Below are 18839 nucleotides of genomic sequence, written 5' to 3' on the forward strand. Positions count from 1 at the left end.
GGAACGAACTAAATAGGAACCTTTCGGAATACTTAACTTAGCCGCTGCGATGGCAGAACGTTCCATGGTGGCGAAAAAATCTGTGAAATAGCACAAAAACACAAGAGCAAGGGAAACGCGTGCGTTTTGTAGCCTGCTAACGAAAAGGATGGCCACCAGAGGCGCGGCAGTCACCTTGGCATGGGTTGTACTAGTAGTAGTTACTGCCCCGTTCTGTGGGTCGGCTCTCTCCTTGAGGGATTTTGTTGTGGGAAATTTCTAAATGACAAGAAGTTCGTGGTAGTGGTCTCACTCGCCCTAGTGTTCATACCGACGCCCTTCTTTTATTTGGGTGAGCGAGTCAGTTATACTGACCTCTTCTTTATTTTGTTTCTTCTCTGGTATTTGTTAGATCATTTACCTAAGAAATAATGAACTAAACGATTATTTCGCGCAGCGACACGAACTGAGCCCAGAAATTGGCAATTTTTGGCTCCTTAATAAAAAAAACTCGGATTTTCGGTTATCATTGATTTTCGACTATCACCAAGTCGTTGGAACAGAACCCCTGCTGATTACTGGGGACTGCTTATATATGCATATATATATATATAATATATATATATATATTATATATATATATATATATTATATATATATAATATATATATATATATATCTATATATAGATATTATATACTATATAATCTGTATATATATTTTTACATCTGAGCCGGCCTTGTAGTGACTCAAAGACGTAAATGGAAAATATTTGAGGGAAAAAGCAGAATAAATTGCTTGAAACTTACCTTAAAAGGATTTAGTGGATTAATTTACTCTAGAGAAAGGTCGCCATTAAAAACCAGCAGATTAATCTACATTACATTTATTTACACGACAGTTGAGAAGCAAAGCAACTGGGTCACATATTGACCACTCTTATCTCTCACAAGGGGAGAGCTGGCTAAACTCAGATTAACGTAAATGTTGGCTTTCAAAATTATTCATATTATCTTGCGTTACGGCAGCACTTGCTTGCGGGGGAGACTGGGACACAGCATAAGATGAAGAAAAAAGACTTCATGCACAAAGTTACAGTTATTCAATTCTATCTAACACACTGGGGAAAATACTCTAGTGTTTAAAGAAGATATTCCATGAAGACTTAAGCTTTAACAAGTCACAAGGGGAAGCACATGGCCCAATGAGAACAAAGAGATTTTGATGTAAAAGTGATACAAGGGAAATTTGAAAAGGAAATTAGCAAGAGTCGTCTTGGAGAAATAGAGCTGGTTGGAGTTTGCACTTTCTAGACGTACCTTAAATCCCTTGAGGCTTGAACCTGTGTTGGAATATGTGAAGATGGTCCCACCAGCGTGTTTGGACAAAGGGCTGACTTCCAGTTAGAGGAGGAGGCACGTCTGCCTTGCTGTAGTTCCTAGCTTCGACTGAGAGTGAGGCTGGATGTTTTTGAATCATCTGGGTTTCACACTCAGCCTCTGGCATTGCCTGAAAAGTGCGAAAAACACAGCCAGCGAATTTGGAAGGGAAAGAAGTCTTATGGTAGGAATCCCTACAGCCCATATTGAGGCCTAGCTAATCCTGTGACCTGCCTGTCTTACCCTAAGCTCCAGTCTAAAATGGAAATGCCTTTCCCAGCCTACCTCGTGTTTCTCTCCCAAAATCAGCTGATTTAGAGAGAAAATGGCTGCTCTTTTAGAACTAACTAAAATGAATAAATTCTGGGTAGACGAGAGGGGCAATAAACGCAATAGCTCCCCCTGTTAAAAAGGCATTCACTCCCTTTCGGGCGTGAAGGCCTTGGCTAAACAAATTGATTGTCTCGACTACCCAGTTCTCCTACTCTAACTGATGTTTTAGAGCAGCGATACAGCTAGTCTAGCCTAAGAGAGAACTACTGGTTGTCTGTGATGACAGTCTGCTCTACCCCTATGTAAGGTTACTTTGAAAATTCTACTTGCTACTACCCTAATGCCCTGGTACTAAATTATTAGCCTAACCTACTCAATACAATTAATTAGAGATGCAATCATTCCAGAGTGTGGTATGCACAGCAGAGGTTTATCGACCTGAATTGTTAAAATACATGAGATGAGGTAATGATGCGTGAGGATGATGAGTGATTAGTAGTGTACCAGGATGGAAATATAATGAGGTAATTATGACATTTACATGAGGGTTAGTATTACCAATTCTAGGGGTTAGAGGGTTAGTTTACTGGCAGAGATCAGGCTGGCTACCTTCTCTGGGTAGGTGCCAGGAACACTGCAAATTAAGGTGACACTGTACATAGGACACAGGTGCCAAGGAGAGCATGTGGCTCTTTGGTTAGTTAGTTAATTTGCTACGTCCCTTCTTCTTCTTCTTCTTATTCCTCCAGGGCCTGGCTACACCAGTCCTAGGAGTAGACGGAGGCACCAACTCTGGGGTAAGGCCAGAAACATCGTCAGGAGCAGAGGCAGTGGTAGCCTGAGGGATTTCAGAACACCCTACTTTGTCATCTGCAGCAACCGTCGTAGAGGTGGAACCTACTGCAGGGGAGGCCCTCACTTCGGCTGCTGCGACAGCCGTCGTAAGGGTAAGATTCCAGGCTAACTCCTGGTGGGGCAGTTTCTGGTCGTCCAGAGGAGGTGTAATGGTGAGGTCTGCCGGAGGTTCATCCTTGGGCGACAGAGGTGAGGTCGAAGAAGACTCATGGACTTGGGATTGGCCATGGGCTGCAGTAAGCTCCATGCCTGTTGGAGGATCTCCTGTAGGAGGATCCTTGATTAGGTTAGGCGCCGGCGCTAGCTCGGGGCCAGTCGCAGAGGTCAAGATTCGTGAAGGCTTTATGTCCAGGCTGGCCGGAGCTTGGCACTGCTTCATGCTGCCAAGTGGCACTGGCAGCGAGTTGAGGTCAGATGGACCTGTGGTGGGTACCGGAGGTGCAATACCTCTCAGCGTGCCCGTGGTGATGGGAGACAGAGGCTCCTGTCTCTTTGGGAAGGCTAAGCCTTGTGACGAATGGACAGTATCCATTGCTGGTAGCTTGCTAGGGTACCCAGGCCAATTAGTGGAGTGCCCTATTACGTTGCAAGTTTTGCAGCGGAACTGTGAAGGGTCGATCTCCCTTTGTGATGAGGGAGGTGTCCTGTTGTAGTGGGCCTCGCTTGAGGCCAGAGACCTGGGCTTTAGAATGCACGCGGAGTGCCCCTTCTGTCGACCCGGTGGGTGAACGGAAGGTAGTGCGGACGGGGGTACATCTGCCACATGGGCAGGGTCCCTGTCTGGCGGCGTTGAGGTAGTGGAGGCCTCCGTGGTGGAGGTAGCTTGGCCCTGGAGTGGTGTGGGGGAGGGACACACCCAGAGGAGGTCCCGTCCCAATAGGAAACCTACTCCATGCCGAATTGTACTCACTACGCCCAGGCGGTGAAGTTTGGTGCACCAAGGAGTGGTGACCTGCAGGACGACTGTAGGAACGGTTTTGGACTGCCCTTCAATCCAAGTTATGGCCCATCTGGTGTGCTCGTCGACAAGGGCACTGGCTGCCACTTGGTCCCGGTCTATGAGACAGGTCGAAACCGGTATCTACTGCAACTGCCAGGGTCACTGGTAGGGTAGAGCCATCCAGGGGTGCCACTGTGACTGAAGTGGTCCACACCCTCTCAGGGTGAGACCTAGACTCGGGCATAATGGCCGAGGAGGTTGTGGCACTGATCAGGTGGTCGAAGGCACATGCTTGGGGCACCCGGGATATCGAGCGGAGTGGTGCCCTGTAGCCCCATAGGCTCGGCAGGAGCCCCTCTGCTGGGTTGGTCTCCTTATGGTGTCTGACTGGTCTTGAGAGGAGGTGGAGGCACCATTCGTTGGCGTAGTAGGGTTCTGAGGAGGTTTGTAGTTGGCAGCTCTCTTGAGGCGGCACTCTGCTGCAAGGTGACCCACCTTCTTGCAGACATTGCAAGTCCGTAGGTGTCCTTGGTGGGCGTCCTTGGGCCATGTGGATCCGGAGAGCTGGCTTGGTGGCACTATGCGCCGGTGTGAGGTGCTGTGAGACGGGTGGAATGTTTCCCAGTCGTCAGCCATGCGGCAAGCTTCCGCAAGTGTCTTGGGTTGCTTGTCGTTAAGGTGCACTGCGAGTGGTCCAGGTACACACTGGTAGAGGTCCTCCAGCATGATCCTGTTAAACAGGTCCTGGAACTTGGTGCACGACATGGCCTCGAGCCAGCACTGTCCGGCTTGGGCCTTGTGATAGGAGAAGTCGCTCCAGGCCCAACCAACTTCCTTGACCTGACCTCGGAAATGCTGTCGCCATCTCTCCAGGGTGATTTCATAGGCCCTCATGATGACACGGCGAACTTCCACCATTTCCCCTCGCTGACCTTGATCCAGTGAGCGGAGGGCTGTCTTAGCCTTGCCATCCAGGTGCCTAGCAAGCAGGGCGGCCCTCTCTATCTCAGTGGTAGCGTAGATCTCAAATAGGGCTTCCACTTCTTCCAGCCATGCCTCGGGCTCATCCTCCGTCCACTTCGGTATTAGAGCGTTAATGCTCGAAATGGGATTGTGCGACACCATAGGCGTGGGGCTGGGAGCTGGCTGCATGGCTAGGGCTTCGGCACTCACCTGTCGGGCCTTCTCCAGCTCGACCTCCTTCTCCTTGAGGGCTAGTTCATGCCTTCCCTCTTCTTCTCTTGCTTTTCTCTCTGCTTCCTTTTCCTTCCTCTCTTCTTCTCTGGAGGCTTTTTCTCGTAGGAGCAGATCGTCCATCTGCCCCTTCACCCACTGGGTGAGTTCCTGCCCGGTGTAACCAGCGTTTGTGCCCAGAGCCATGAGGGTTTGGAGCCTCTCCAGCTCCATGGATATAGGTGGTTGGGCAGCAGAAGACATTTCTTTAGGTTGCAGTAGAGGCTCAGATACTCTAAGGAATGAGCGTTCTGTAAGATGGGCACGCAGGTAAAATGGCTACCTGTATGGCCTGTACAGGTGCAATGGCACTTATGGAGGCGTTCCTTTGGTTAGCACTAGTAGAGTGCTGGAAATGAGTGTTCCGTAATGGCGGACACGCGGTTGAATAGCTACCTATATGTCCTGTACAGGTGCACGGCACTTATGGAGGCGTTCCTTTGGACAGCACTAGTAGAGTGCTGGAAATGGGCGCTCCGTAATGGCGGACACGCGGGTAAATGGCTACCTGTACAGTCTGTACAGTGCTGGTATTGCGGCACTTCAGGAGGCGTTCCTTGATTGCACTGGTAGCGTGCTGGTGTGTCCCATCGGACGACACTAAATGCAGTATACTCAAATATACTGAAGAGAAATGGCACTCTGTTCAGGGCAGAGTGTAAGGGTGGAGGATCGAAAGTAAAAGGTGGGAGTACTTCAGCCGCCAGTCGATGGACAGTGTCACGAATTAGTGGCACTGTAAAATGGTAAGGCCTGTGGTGCACTGGTGGTGGCCAGTCCTAGACTGGTAACGACTTCCTTGATGGAAGTAATGAGGTTGCTGTGGCACATTGTGCAATCTGTGCTTGCGGTATACGCAAGTCTTTTGTGAAAAAAAAATTGGAAAAGACCACTGGGGCAACAACAGGTAAGGGTAATTGGGAAATGCTCAGTCTTTGGCTGAAATACTCGGTAAATGAAATAAATGCAGTGGACACAGGCGTTTATCATGCTCAGTGTAAATGATAGTCACAAGAGACTAAAATAAGGTTAATATTGCATGCGTAAGTAATAGACATTGTACTCTTGGCTTTTGGAATAATAGGTTCTCTCTCTCTCTCTCTCTCTCTCTCTCTCTCTCTCTCTCTCTCTCTCTCTCTCTCTCTCTCTCTCTCTGAGAGCGTGAAATGATATATGACGAACTCCTTTGTAGTTAATTGAATTAATAATAACGTTAGTTTAATATGACGCAACTTGCGGTGAAATGATCTCCTTACGTTAAAGTTTAATGGAAGAATTGCTTTTGAATAAGTTTTATGAAAACAGAGCGCACTAGCGATGAACGATTTTTACGTTACTCTTAAATGATTTGCGTTTTAATATGAAATTTACAATGACGCGTTTTACGTTAACAATTCTTGTAATTTACTCTACTTTTAAGATTTGCGTTAATTTACTTTACGTAAGGTTACTAGGTCCCTGTGACAAGTGAAAATGGTGGTAAGGATTTTAAGATGAAATGTTAGCAGAACATTTGTATATGGAAAGGTTACATTCAGTACGAAGGGAAATAAAACTTTCGCTCAGCGAGAGGGTGAGCAATGCTAAGTGAAATGTGCGGTGAGCGAACAGAGGACAGGTGATTTCTGTAAAAGCGAAAGCGATTTACAACACGAAATTCTAATTTCTTATTCAAGGCGAAACAGCATTAATTTCTCTGGCAGAATGATCAATGCTAGTATGAAGATTGATATTATTTACATTAAAACATCGCAATTTACGTTACTTGGCTTAAATAATTGAGATAAAGCTTTAAAGGGGTAAAAAATGGCCGCCTTGTGTGAACACGAGTTTTGGCCAGTTGCAAAGACTGGTCGTGCAAGCGCTAAGCTAAGAGAACTGGAAGTTACCAACACTTGAAATGAAAACTAAGTTAAAACGAATTCCCCTAACATATCACAGACAAAAGAATTGTACACTTCTTTTGCCGTAACTATTAGTAGAACACTCCTAACTAACTAGGCTTGCTAACACACGCAATAAACCCTGGCAAAGCACTTCCTAGTTTGAACTAGTACTTTCTGGCATCTATCTACCACACGTGCTCATCTCCTCTCCTACAATACAAGACAATGCAAGCTAACAGAGAGTTCGCTCGGCGCTTCGTCGTTACAATATAATATTTCTAACTAGAGAACAATCTTATTTAAAACTTCTAAAATAATTACTAAATGTACCTTAAGCTAACAAATGGTTATACAAAAAATCATATTAAAATGTATGATATGCCTTACCATGAGTCAGTGTGTGTCTCCCGCGCAAGTATGCGATTTATGCTTATGCTTTGTAAAAAATCATTTAAAGTTTTACGTTTTACAAGGAATAACGTGATTTACAAGCTTTTTAAGCAGGTCCGGGTTCGATGATGGCAAGGTTCAGCACTTTTATGTCTGAGCCAGCCTCGTAGTGACCCAAAGACATAAATGGAAAATATTTAAGGGAAAATGCAGAATAAATTGCTTGAAACTTACCTTAAAAGGATTTAGTGGATTAATTTACTCTAGAGAAAGGTCACCATTAAAAACCAGCAGATTAATCTACATTACATTTATTTACACGACAGTTGAAAAGCAAAGCAACTGGGTTGCACGTTGACCACTCTTATCTCTCGCTTGCGGGGGAGACTGGGACACATGACTCGTGCGTAGATCTGGAACAGTTCCCAGAGTAGACACAGCATAAGATGAAGAAAAAAGACTTCTTGCACAAAGTTACAGTTATTCAATTTTATCTAACACACTGGGGAAAATACTCTAGTGTTTAAAGAAGATATTCCATGAAGACTTAAGCTTTAACAAGTCACAAGGGGAAGCACATGGCCCAATGAGGACAAAGAGATTTTGATTGAAAAGGAAATTAGCAAGAGTCGTCTTGGAGAAATAGAGCTGGTTGGAGTTTGCACTTTCTAGACGTACCTTAAATCCCTTGAGGCTTGAACCTGTGTTGGAATATGTGAAGATGGTCCCACCAGCATGTTTGGACAAAGGGCTGACTTCCCGTTAGAGGAGGAGGCACGTCTGCCTTGCTGTAGTTCCTAGCTTCGTCTGAGAGTGAAGCTGGATGTTTTTGAATCATCTGGGTTTCACACTCAGCCTCCGGCATTGCCTGAAAAGTGCGAAAAACACAGCCAGCGAATTTGGAAGGGAAAGAAGTCTTATGGTAGGAATCCCTACAGCCCATATTGAGGCCTAGCCAATCCTGTGACCTGCCTGTCTTGCCCTAAGCTCCAGTCTAAAACGGAAATGCCTTTCCCGGCATACCTCGTGTTTCCCAAAATCAGCTGATTTAATAATAATAATAATAATAATAATAATAATATCCTTTATTTCAGCTCAGGGCCATATACATGGAATATACAAAATACAGACAGAAACATACACAATCTAGACACGAGACAACATGATAAAAAAAAATTAATAATCGGCACTTATCCACAAAATAGCTGAAGTAGCATAAAAGATAGTAATCATAATACTGGTAATAACAGTAAAATATTGGTGAGAAAAAAAATATGCATTGAGAGTAATAACAGTTAGTGAACATATTATATAACTTAAATTTCCACTAGAGACCTTAGGTGGATACAGTAGTCAGGTCCAGAGGGCTAAATACAAAAATTGAATGTAAAAAAACTTTAACTTGATAGTAATCACAGTAATAATGAAAAATTAAAATAGCAATAAATGTAATAATGACAAAATCTGCAGATGACATCTTGCCAGTACAGAGATTAAGTCCTTTAGGGGACAAAGGCCTCATTTTCCCATCTTTCCCACAATTTAGATCTTCTTGCTTCACTCCTTAGGATGCTTTGTATGAGCGAATTGCTGCTGTTTTCTCACTCGGTTACCCAGACTGGACATTGTTCGCTTAACAATGATTTTTAAATTGTCCAGGTGGTTTTCTATGAACATCTGTGTGGCGGAGTGGTAGCGGGGAGTGTTGTGCACAACAGTGATGCGTCTCATGGTCTCTCGGGTATAGTTCGTCCAGAGGGAGCACCCATAGATACTGTAGCAGTACGAGCAGAAGAGCAGCAGTTTCACGTCTTGGTGACAGAAGGCAAACCTCCTTGCAATTATGTTGCCAGTTGCACATAGTTTACGACGCCTCTGTTCAATGTCTGCCGTATCTTTTAGGTCGTCGGTGATAATGTGTACCCCAAATATCGGAAATTCGTGCACAAATTCCAGCTGATGGTTTCCGAGGAAAATTTGTGGTTTTGGCAATATGCTGAAGCGATCTCGGGAGCAGCGACATGCCACTGGTCTTGGGTTTCGTTGTAGATTATATCAAATTCCTCTGCATATTGGCGGCAAGTGTCGATGAGTCGTTGGAGACCTTGCACTGACGGGGAAATCCGAACCATATCATCAGCGTAACAGAGGTTGTTTATAGTTGTATCATTGACGGTGCATCCGATTGGGAGTGAGTTCAGTTTGACATTCAAGGCATCTGTGTACGTATTAAACAGGTATGGAGAGAGAATGCCCCCTTGCCCAAAAACCCGTTTAGGGGAGCCGAAGGTGTATGATAATACGTTACCCCATTTGACACAGAATTGCTGTGTGGAGAACAGCAATGTAAAATGCCAATTAGATACAGGGGGTGTGCCCCTTTTATGCAGCTTCAGGAAGAGCTTCAGGTTTAGTTTTCTCTGTCAAATGCTTTTCTCACATCTACAAAACACAGGAAAACAGGAGGCTGGATGATCGGTAGTGGTTCAGCAATTCTTTCAGTATGTAGATGCAGGTGTCGGTTGAGTGGTTTTTGCCTTTCTTTTAAACCCGAACTGGTTGTCAGTGGTGTGTAGAAAGGAGAAGTCTCACTAGAAGAACCCGACTGAAGTATTCTTCGATGCGATCGTTGTGATTGCAATCGGCCGGTAGTTGCCAGGTCAGCTGCACCCTTTAGCTTTGTTTTTTATTATGGTTTAATCAAGTAAAGGAAACTAAGAGTGGGAGAGTTTGGATAAGAAACCGGTGAATTATGGCATGCATTGAATAGGGCAAGCTAGCAAAATGTAAATTATCGGGTGGCAGAATTTGAAAGCCTCTGCAGGAAGACCATCACAGCCCCGGGCGATTTATTATTAGAAGGCTGTTTACGGGCATCGCTGATGTTAACCTGGCGTAATATGGTCAGCAAAACGAAATTGAATGTTGTCAGTAAGGAGGTTATCTACATCCCTTCAGGAATCTTGATCATTTATGAATTCAGGATATTGTTGAAGTGATCACCCCACATACTTGTGATAACTTCGTCTCCGACTGCTTCCTCTACTCTCTTGTGATAGCTTTTTTTAGGTTTTAGGATTTTAAGGACTGGCCCTATCTTTCCAAAGACGAGGGATAATCACAAAGATTCTAAGTTTCTAGACGTTCATCAGCTCTTAGTTGTTTTTCATTTAAACCTGCATGCTTAGAGCAAGTTTGAACTCCGCTCTCCGCCTGTCTCATTAGTAATGCAGTGTGCCCTTCCCGGGGCTACATTTTTGCCTCCCACAGTAAAAAACATTTCTCGTGAGTGTATACGATCTTTAACCAAGTCGTTCCATTCCATCCAGGGTATATACGAGAATTACCTTTGACGAAATCTATAGGCAGCCCTGCCCGAAACAAGCATAGCGGAGATTATGTTCGAAAATAGAATTCATTCAGATCCCCCTCCTGTTGTGGTCATTTCTACAATTTGTGTTAGTACAGGTAAGAAGGCGTCTGCCGGTTGAACTATTGACCGCAACCTGGTTTCCGTGGTCACCCTAAAGTATCTGGTTTTCTGTTGGTTTTTAAAATCCCAGTTTACCGCTGGTGGGCGATCAGTTAGGGGGTTTGCGGTAGGGAGGGATGGGGTACTGAATGACACCTGTAATGGGATGTGATCGTAGCCCGTTGCAAGATCATAGCGAATATTGCAGGTCATAATAGAATCATGAAGTTGTGGGGATGTGATGCAGTGGTCCAGCCAGGAGGTTGTAACAGCGTCCGCTCTATTATGTACATATGAATAGGAGGAGGGAGGGGGGGAGGAGCATTACATCGCTAATTTGGAGAGCATGATTCTGACAGAAGTGAGTAAGCACATTATAAAATTGTTTTGTGGGGTGAGAATTAAGGTCCCCGATTATACAAATATGATCAGCAGGAGAATCATGAATAATACTGTGTAACTCCCCTAGGATCATGCAGTAATGATTGAAATTATTGTTATTTTCCCATGGCATATAAACATTAATGATTAGGATTTTAGAGTTCCCTACTGTCACTTGAAGCCCCAGCAATCTGTCACTCCTGTAGGTCATCACCTTTATCATATTGTCTAACAATTTGTGCCACAGGAAAGAAAGGCCCCGTTTCGGGCGACCGGCTATGATTTGATCTGTAACTTGCATCAATGAAGTCGAGAAGGTTCTGAAGTCTTCATGAATTGAATCGCAGATGGCAAGGTCATGTGGCCAGAGGAGCATTTCTTGCAATGCAATGATGCCTTTGAAGTTTTTGCAGAACATGTTTAGGAGAGGAATGTTCCACTTGAGGCCAAAAATATTCCAAGAGATTATGTTTAATGTATCCATGGCTACTCACGAAGATGGGAGATGAATGCGCTTATCATTTGGGTGGATGGGGGGTTAGCCAGAGAGAAAACGGCTGCTCATTTAGAACTAACTTAAATGAATAAATTCTGGGTAGACGAGAGGGGCAATAAACGTAATAATATATATATATATATATATAATATATATATATATATATATATATATATATATATATATATATATATATATATATAGACGTTGAGGGGCAATAAAAGTAATAATAATATATTATATATATATATATATATATATATATATATATATATAGTAATATATATATATCACATACATACATACATACACTCATGTGGCATAGATGCTGTTCATCTTCAAAGAGTTTACTCATATGGTCCCCCCAGTATGCTATAAGACAAACCCATCAGTATTGAAGAATTCTCTCATAGTTGGTCTTGGCCAGAATAGTGGCTCTTGATAGACAGTCATAATGTATAAAAGGATTCTGAGCATGATAGCTGCTTCCCTTGCCTACAGCAATTACCAGATTTTCCTTCACCCTTCTTACTTAGATGTGACAAAAGCACACAAACTGGCTAAGGTCCCCACTACTCTACGGTCTTCCTACTCTCCAGTCTTCCATATGATTCACATGTCTCCAACTTTGCTTCTGAATTTTCAAAAGCCATGCAGATTAAATATTGCAGTCATCTGCTGAGAAAAGCTAATTGCCTAGTCAAAAGCTTCTATCAAAAATTTGTTCTGTAAAATGTTCCGGCTTCACACTTGTTAAAACCGCTAGCCTTTGTATCCATCAAGGAGGGAATATTTGATTGAGCTACTAGTCTACACCATGCCTTCTGCTTTACACTCAACTTTGACTGTTTGAAAAGCTCACTAAATAGGAATTTTAGAAATAAAAACAAATGATTGAATCATTTTTGTTTACGGAGTAAAAAGAAAAATTATTTAGCCTAACTTCTCGGTTACAAAATGATAATAATGACTTGCAGTCTTTCCATTTATGTTTAACTTATGGGATAGTTTTAAACTAATTATCCCATGCTTATTTTCATTAATAATTTAGAAACATTCTAAGTAAATTATGTACAACAGAAATTTCCCCAGTTATCTTTATTATCGTTTTTTCGTGTTGCAGGGAATTGCAAATACATACTAATCATAGTATGTTTTGCTCTGCCAGATAGTGCCATGACAACCTTTTAAATAACCAAGAAATAAAATATAGCTTTTCTTAATAAACTGAAACTAATACTTTCAGTGACCAGTGAAGTGATAGGAACTATAACACTCAAATCATTGCAGTAGTAAATGGTAATTTGAGGAATCGTACCATCCAATGTACTAAGGATGGTACTTTAATGTTGATTGGTTGGGCAAGTTTCAGTTAAGTAGAAACAAATCTCGATGAGTGCTATTTAGATCACAGAGGTATAGTACCATCCGATATGATATTGATGGTACTTTAATATCTATTTGTTAGGTAAGTTTCAATTGTTTCATAATACATCTCATTGGGTGTTATAAAGTCAGTAATAACTTGAAACAGCACTAATAGATTTAACATGCTTATATGATAGTTTAGCTTTTTTATTAAGCAAACAATAGTCTACAAACATCAGAAATAATTCTGAAATCTAGATTGAACTTACAAGCATAGATATGCTAAAAAAATTAGTTACTTTTTTTCAATGTCGTGCCACCTAATATAAGATTATACTGGCGGTATTAACGAATTACAGGAGCATTTCAAGGCTGCGTTTACTGCTATACCATATGTCATTGTGTGGTTGGTTGCTTAATTACATGTCTAGGCTGCAAATTTTTATAACCCAATTTTTACGGCTTTCGTGAGTTTTTCCTTAGTGGGGTAGAGATTGCTTTCCTTTATTAGTAATATCTTAAACTAGTGTAACGTGGTAATGGTACCTCTCATTTAATCAGGATTTAAAAGGATGCAAGCACTACAATAATTATATTATCAGTGAAAGAATATCTCCCTATGAGTTTCTCTAACCCAGTAGTCACGGCCATGTACTTATAACAATGTCGGTCCATTTCATGCTGGTACATGTTCGGCTTATCTGATAGATATATACAGCCAAGACAGGCAACGAAATCATTTGGTAAATGATTCTAGATTCTATAATGAACAGAAGCAACAAAATGCTTTTTACCTCCCACGACCCCCACGCCCCCCAAAACCGCCAACCGACCCATCCCACATATGCACCAACCCTTCCCCTACGCAACCGCGCCGTCCCCCTCCCCCCTACCATTTCTCTTAGTTTTTTTCTTTCCTTACTACAGTGTACTAACATGCTAAACCCAAAGGTTGTTTTCCCCACTGTAAACAGCATAATCAACTGTTTGCCAGTGAGACAGCACATATCACCTGCCTTGAACAAGGTCTTGCAGTATAAAGTTGAGTTTAGTTAGTTTTTGAAAATGCACAAAATAAGCAACATGCTCCTTGGGTCCAAGGTTTCAGAGTTTCAGAGGGAGCAGGGAATGGGTGGGGAGGAGTAAATCTTCCTGGTTAGTATGCCCAGAATTTGGAATTCAAGGTCTCCCTGCATGATTTCTCCAATGGAGATGAAGATCATACATTGAGATAGATACCCCAGTATTTGGCATGAAGTGGACCTTGCCACTGAACTTTTCCCTCCTGAATCTCGAGGCTCCAAGGGCGCTGACTTTTTTTCAAATGAGAAGGATCCATCAAAACATCAACCTGCATTTAAGGAGTACCCTAATAGGGCCACCCTCCTCCCTAAAGTACTTCTTCACCCATGCAATAACCTGAGATTGAAAAGGAACCCTCTATTCTTCCCGCTGAAGCTTCTGTCCCTTCAAGGGACTATGACCCTTCATTAGACTCCCAAGCCTTTGCCTGGCAGTGACAGTGTGACTACTGAGGTCCAGTTCATCCAGGAGAGTGGTCCCTAATAAGGAAATTATGACTGAGACAATTCACCTTATCAGAGAAACCCTCAGTACTGAGCACCAATCCATCAAAGATGATTTTGAGGACTCCCAGTAGAAATTCAAAACAGCTCTGAACTCTGAGTTGGAGATTATCTCTAAGACCTTTTAAAGTCCTCTAAAAATATACTAGAAAGTCTTTAAAAGCCACCTGCACTGAAATTAATCCTCACACAAAAAAATTAGGTCCTGAGAGCAAGCTAACAAAAAACCCAAGGTTAAAGGGAAAGTAAGTCTGTTGCATAGATCCCTTTAAAGTCAGCAGACTCTTAGAGGTTTGACCCCTATTTTCATAGTTTTAACTGATTCTAATATCATGACCTGTTTGGACAGTGACCCAAAAAGATGGGAGGATCAGTGACACCAATTCCTGCCCCTAATACCAGTACTGATAACCCTTGGCACGGTGCCTCAATGTGTATTGATTTGCCAGAGGGCAAATGCGTGATCAACGAAAGGAAAACAATGGTTGAGGTGTAATATATGGAATTTTTCTGGATAGACCAGTTTTTTCCCACTACTGGATAGCCATAGCTTCCTTCTTTGGCAAGGATGTAGAAACAGATCAAGGAAACGGTAATTCTCCCTGCTTGTATGGTAATTATGGTAATCCATAATCCTGGAGAACCAATACTACCCTGTGAGTGGCAGCAGGTTTCTGTTCTTTCACTCTTATAACAATTAATCATGTGGAAGCAGATGTTAAGAACTTTGCTGTTACTGGGAAGCATAGGAAAATATCAGAAGTAATGCCATTTATTTCTACTATCCCAATATCTGGCAATTCCAGAAAGGAATGGACAACCCTTGCCCTTTCTTTGTAGAAAACATGACTCTAGATCTACAGGGAGCTTTTGATTAAGGATATTCTTTAGACTTAGCCTAGCCCTTATACCCCACAAATAGTACATACTGCTGCGATGGTAACCCCTGACCAGCCACAGACATCAGGGAATGATCTGGTGAGAGTGACAAAGGACACATTGAAGGGTTGTGACACAACTACTTATGAAAAGCAAACACTGGCACCTGCTCTGTCATCAAGAAAAGGTGTTATTTTGTGTGGAGGGCCAATTTGATGAGCTCTATGAAGTCATATGCCAACCTACCAAGCTTCCCAATCACCAAGCTGCATCTTCCACTAGGCGCCTTTGTCGTACGAGAGGACACAAAAGATTCTTTCCTTAACTCAATCCATGTAGCAAAATGACACAAATATTCTGGACAAGCAACGTATCTAAAACATGGTACATATTGTTTAGCAATCTCCTTTTCTTTATCGAGGTCCATGTGAGCACGTCATCTGTACCCATAAATTTCACCTCCAAAGGTGCCACGCTACTTATCCATCAGTAGCCATCTTGTCAACCCACTCAAATCAGACTGAGACAGTAATGCACTCTGTTGCTAATACGGACAGTGAAAACATTTACATTAGATGAGGCATGCTTCTATGAATTGATAAAAGACCTAGTGGATGCAATGTAACAAATATAAGGGTAGTCCGTGCCGCTCAGTGCAGCGCGTACTTACATTCACAAATTAGCGGGTCAAATTCTGGCATGTTTCACTCACTAAGTGTATCAATGAATCAGCTCGAGCACCATCCGATAACTAATGTATAAATGACGGTACCTGAGCTTGGACAGTACTAATGGCCAGACTTCCAAAAAGCATCAGAGCTAGTCATAAAAATATAGTGGATCCGCTCCACAGCCTACCTTCGGTACTACCTCATATGAACCCTAGCAGCAGACTGCAGGAAGAGCCCATACATCTTTATCCCAATCAGTTGACCTAAATTTAAACCCATTGCAACCAAACCAGGACAGTTCAGTAGAAATGAAAAGGAATTCACTTAAGAATAAAAAAAACCATCTGCTTGCTTAAAAGCATCATTGAAACTAGCCTATCTCCATGAAGGGCATAGGTCGTGGTAGTGAAGGACCCTTTTGACTGGCACTAAATCAGTATACAGAGTTGAATGGCTTACCCATTGCCAAGAATTGACACCATGGTGATTGATCTCTCTACCTTTGACTTGGAAAGTGCTTATCACCAAGTACTACACAGTTTTTGCAGCCAATGGACATCTGTATCAGTTTTTTTGGATTCTGTTTGGAGTTACAATTGGTGTTACAGAATTTCAACTAATTATGGACAAGTTGGTTAAGGAGGAATATTTACATAGTCCCTTTTCTTGCCAGGACAACATCACCATTGCTGGACACAATCACAAGGAACATGATATGTACAACATATTCTTGAGGTTGTCAGTAGAAGACTTTTAACTCTTAATGATTATAAGACTGATAATTCTGTACACTTACACTCTATCAGTGTTCTTGGACACCCACATAGACCCTGCTCACTTCCACCTCCTTCAAATCTGTGACCCTTGAAGAGAGCAATGGGAGTGTTTGCCTGTTATGCCAAGTGGATATGGGTTTCTCAAGCAAGATTCAACCACTGCACTAACAAGGGCAAAGAAATTTCTTCTAGATGAAGAGACCCTAATAACATTTAATCTACTCGAGCAATAACTTGAAAAAGCCACCCTTCACTCTGTGGTTGAAAACTTTTGAAGATGAATGTGATGCCTCTAAAGTAGCTATCTCGGCATTACTAAGCCATTCATGTCAAGGAGTCTATAATGGTTTGAAGTACACTGTTACATTATAGAAAAGGAAGCCATGGGCACTTAGTGTAAATGGGGCCACTTCTTAGCCAGACAACTCTTCAATCTCATGACTAACCAACACTCTGTAGCTTTCATGTTTGATAACCAAAAGTCCACCAAGAACAGAAATAGAAAGATTCTAGAGTGGTGGATGGAACTTGCAGCCTTCAGTTATACTGTACACCGTCGTTCAGGGAAAGGAGAAGCACTGCTTGAGATCTCCCATTTTCCACTGAGCATGTAAGAAAGGTTTGTGCATCCTGCGAGGTCTGTGCAGAGTTAAAGCCATGGTTCTACCAGCATCAAGAAGGAGCGCTCATCATTACAACAAAGCCAATGGAAATGCTGAGCATTGACTTCAGTGGACCCTTTCTGACAATATCACATAACCCTTATTTTCTAATTGTTGTTAATGAATACTCATGTTTCTCCTTTGCCTTCCCATATCCCAATATGAAGGCGATGACAGTAATTAATTCTCTAGAGCAAATATTTAACCTATGTAGGATGCTTAACTCCATTCACTCAGATCAAGGTACATCATTCATGTCAAAAGCTCCCAAAGACTATCTCTGCCTTCTTGGCAAGTAAGAATGAGCTCCTGGTGGATTAAGTTAACCTTGTGGATGTGAGCCTGACACATACTAACATCATGCAGCAGGATGCACAAGAGTCAACAGTTTAAGTTCATGATTTGGCACCATATCTTGAGGGTCAGATGAATTATCCTACCATAACTACTGACACTGAAGACCAGCAACTCTTTACCCAGCCAGCACAGGAGGCAGAGGACACAGCATCTCACCCAGAAGCTGAGGAGAGGGAGGTTGTAACTCCGCCTGCAGTACAGAAATCAACTTGTGTACCAAAGGCTCCAAACTAATATAGATGGGATTGATTAATCATGGGTTTTATGCTCAAAATGACTACTATATTGTACAATAATGGCATTTTGTTGTAAACATCTATTGTCAGATTAATATGGTACCGTACATTATCATACAACATAACCTTTTGGTAATGGTGGTCCTTTTATCTAGAGGAGAAGAATGTTGTAGTATGTTGTGAGATTTTTATACAATTGTCATTTATACTTTTATACTTTTTTCGTTTGTTTGTTATCGTACTTAAGGTTTGGCACAACATGGATTGGTGGGACCACCCACTCAACATGTAAGACTCTTCTCTTTTGTTTGTGTATCAAGGAGTACATAGTAAGTGTATGTATATCACTACTTTGTAGTTTTACAAGTTGCAATATCCTGCTCTTTATTCTGGGACTAGTCAGTTTTATTTATTTTGCAGTAATGCTACTACATGGTTTTCTTTATTGTAGATCAACTTGTGTTTGAGCTCAGTAAAATTTGGGTAGCAGCAGCCAAGCCCTTTATTGACACTACAAATTTCTTCAAATGAAACTAGTAATTTTGGTATAAATCTACCACTTTATAAGGCGATATGCATCTTCCCAACCCTGCAGAGCTTGCACATAGATACCATTTGATGGATTAAAGAGCCTGGAAATACAGACAGAAAGCACTCTTCTCTTTTATAAGAGTGTCAGGCGAGGGAGCTGACACACCTGAAGGTATTTGTAAAGTGATGGTTTATAGTAAAACAATCAATTTTTTTTCTTCAAAAATTGTGCATTTTTAATGATATAGTAAATTATTTCTGAAAGGCAACTTTTCCATATTTACAGGTGATACAGCTCAGTATATTAATGATTCCTATAGAATTCTTGGGCGTACAAGTGTAGATATCATAAAGAGTGGAGGTTTCAAGATTTCAGCTTTGGAAGTTGAACGTCATCTCCTCTCTCATCCCAATATAGAAGATGTAGCTGTTGTTGGGATCCCAGACATTACGTGGGGACAGAAGGTATAGAAAATATATATTTTTTCT

At 42.1% G+C, this 18839-nt stretch overlaps 1 protein-coding gene across 2 annotated transcripts in view; it reads left to right on the forward strand.

Annotated features, from left to right (window-relative positions):
- LOC135222580 (malonate--CoA ligase ACSF3, mitochondrial-like) overlaps nucleotides 1-18839 on the forward strand; it is a 405816-nt gene that overhangs the window by 352774 nt on the left and 34203 nt on the right. For both annotated transcript variants that reach the window (XM_064260655.1, XM_064260654.1), the window contains one exon: nucleotides 18637-18815. In XM_064260655.1, the coding sequence (XP_064116725.1) occupies nucleotides 18637-18815 (179 nt within the window). The remainder of the gene's footprint in view (nucleotides 1-18636; nucleotides 18816-18839) is intronic.

This window comes from Macrobrachium nipponense, chromosome 8 (assembly GCF_015104395.2).
Source record: "Macrobrachium nipponense isolate FS-2020 chromosome 8, ASM1510439v2, whole genome shotgun sequence".
Classification (NCBI taxonomy): Eukaryota; Metazoa; Arthropoda; class Malacostraca; order Decapoda; family Palaemonidae; genus Macrobrachium; species Macrobrachium nipponense.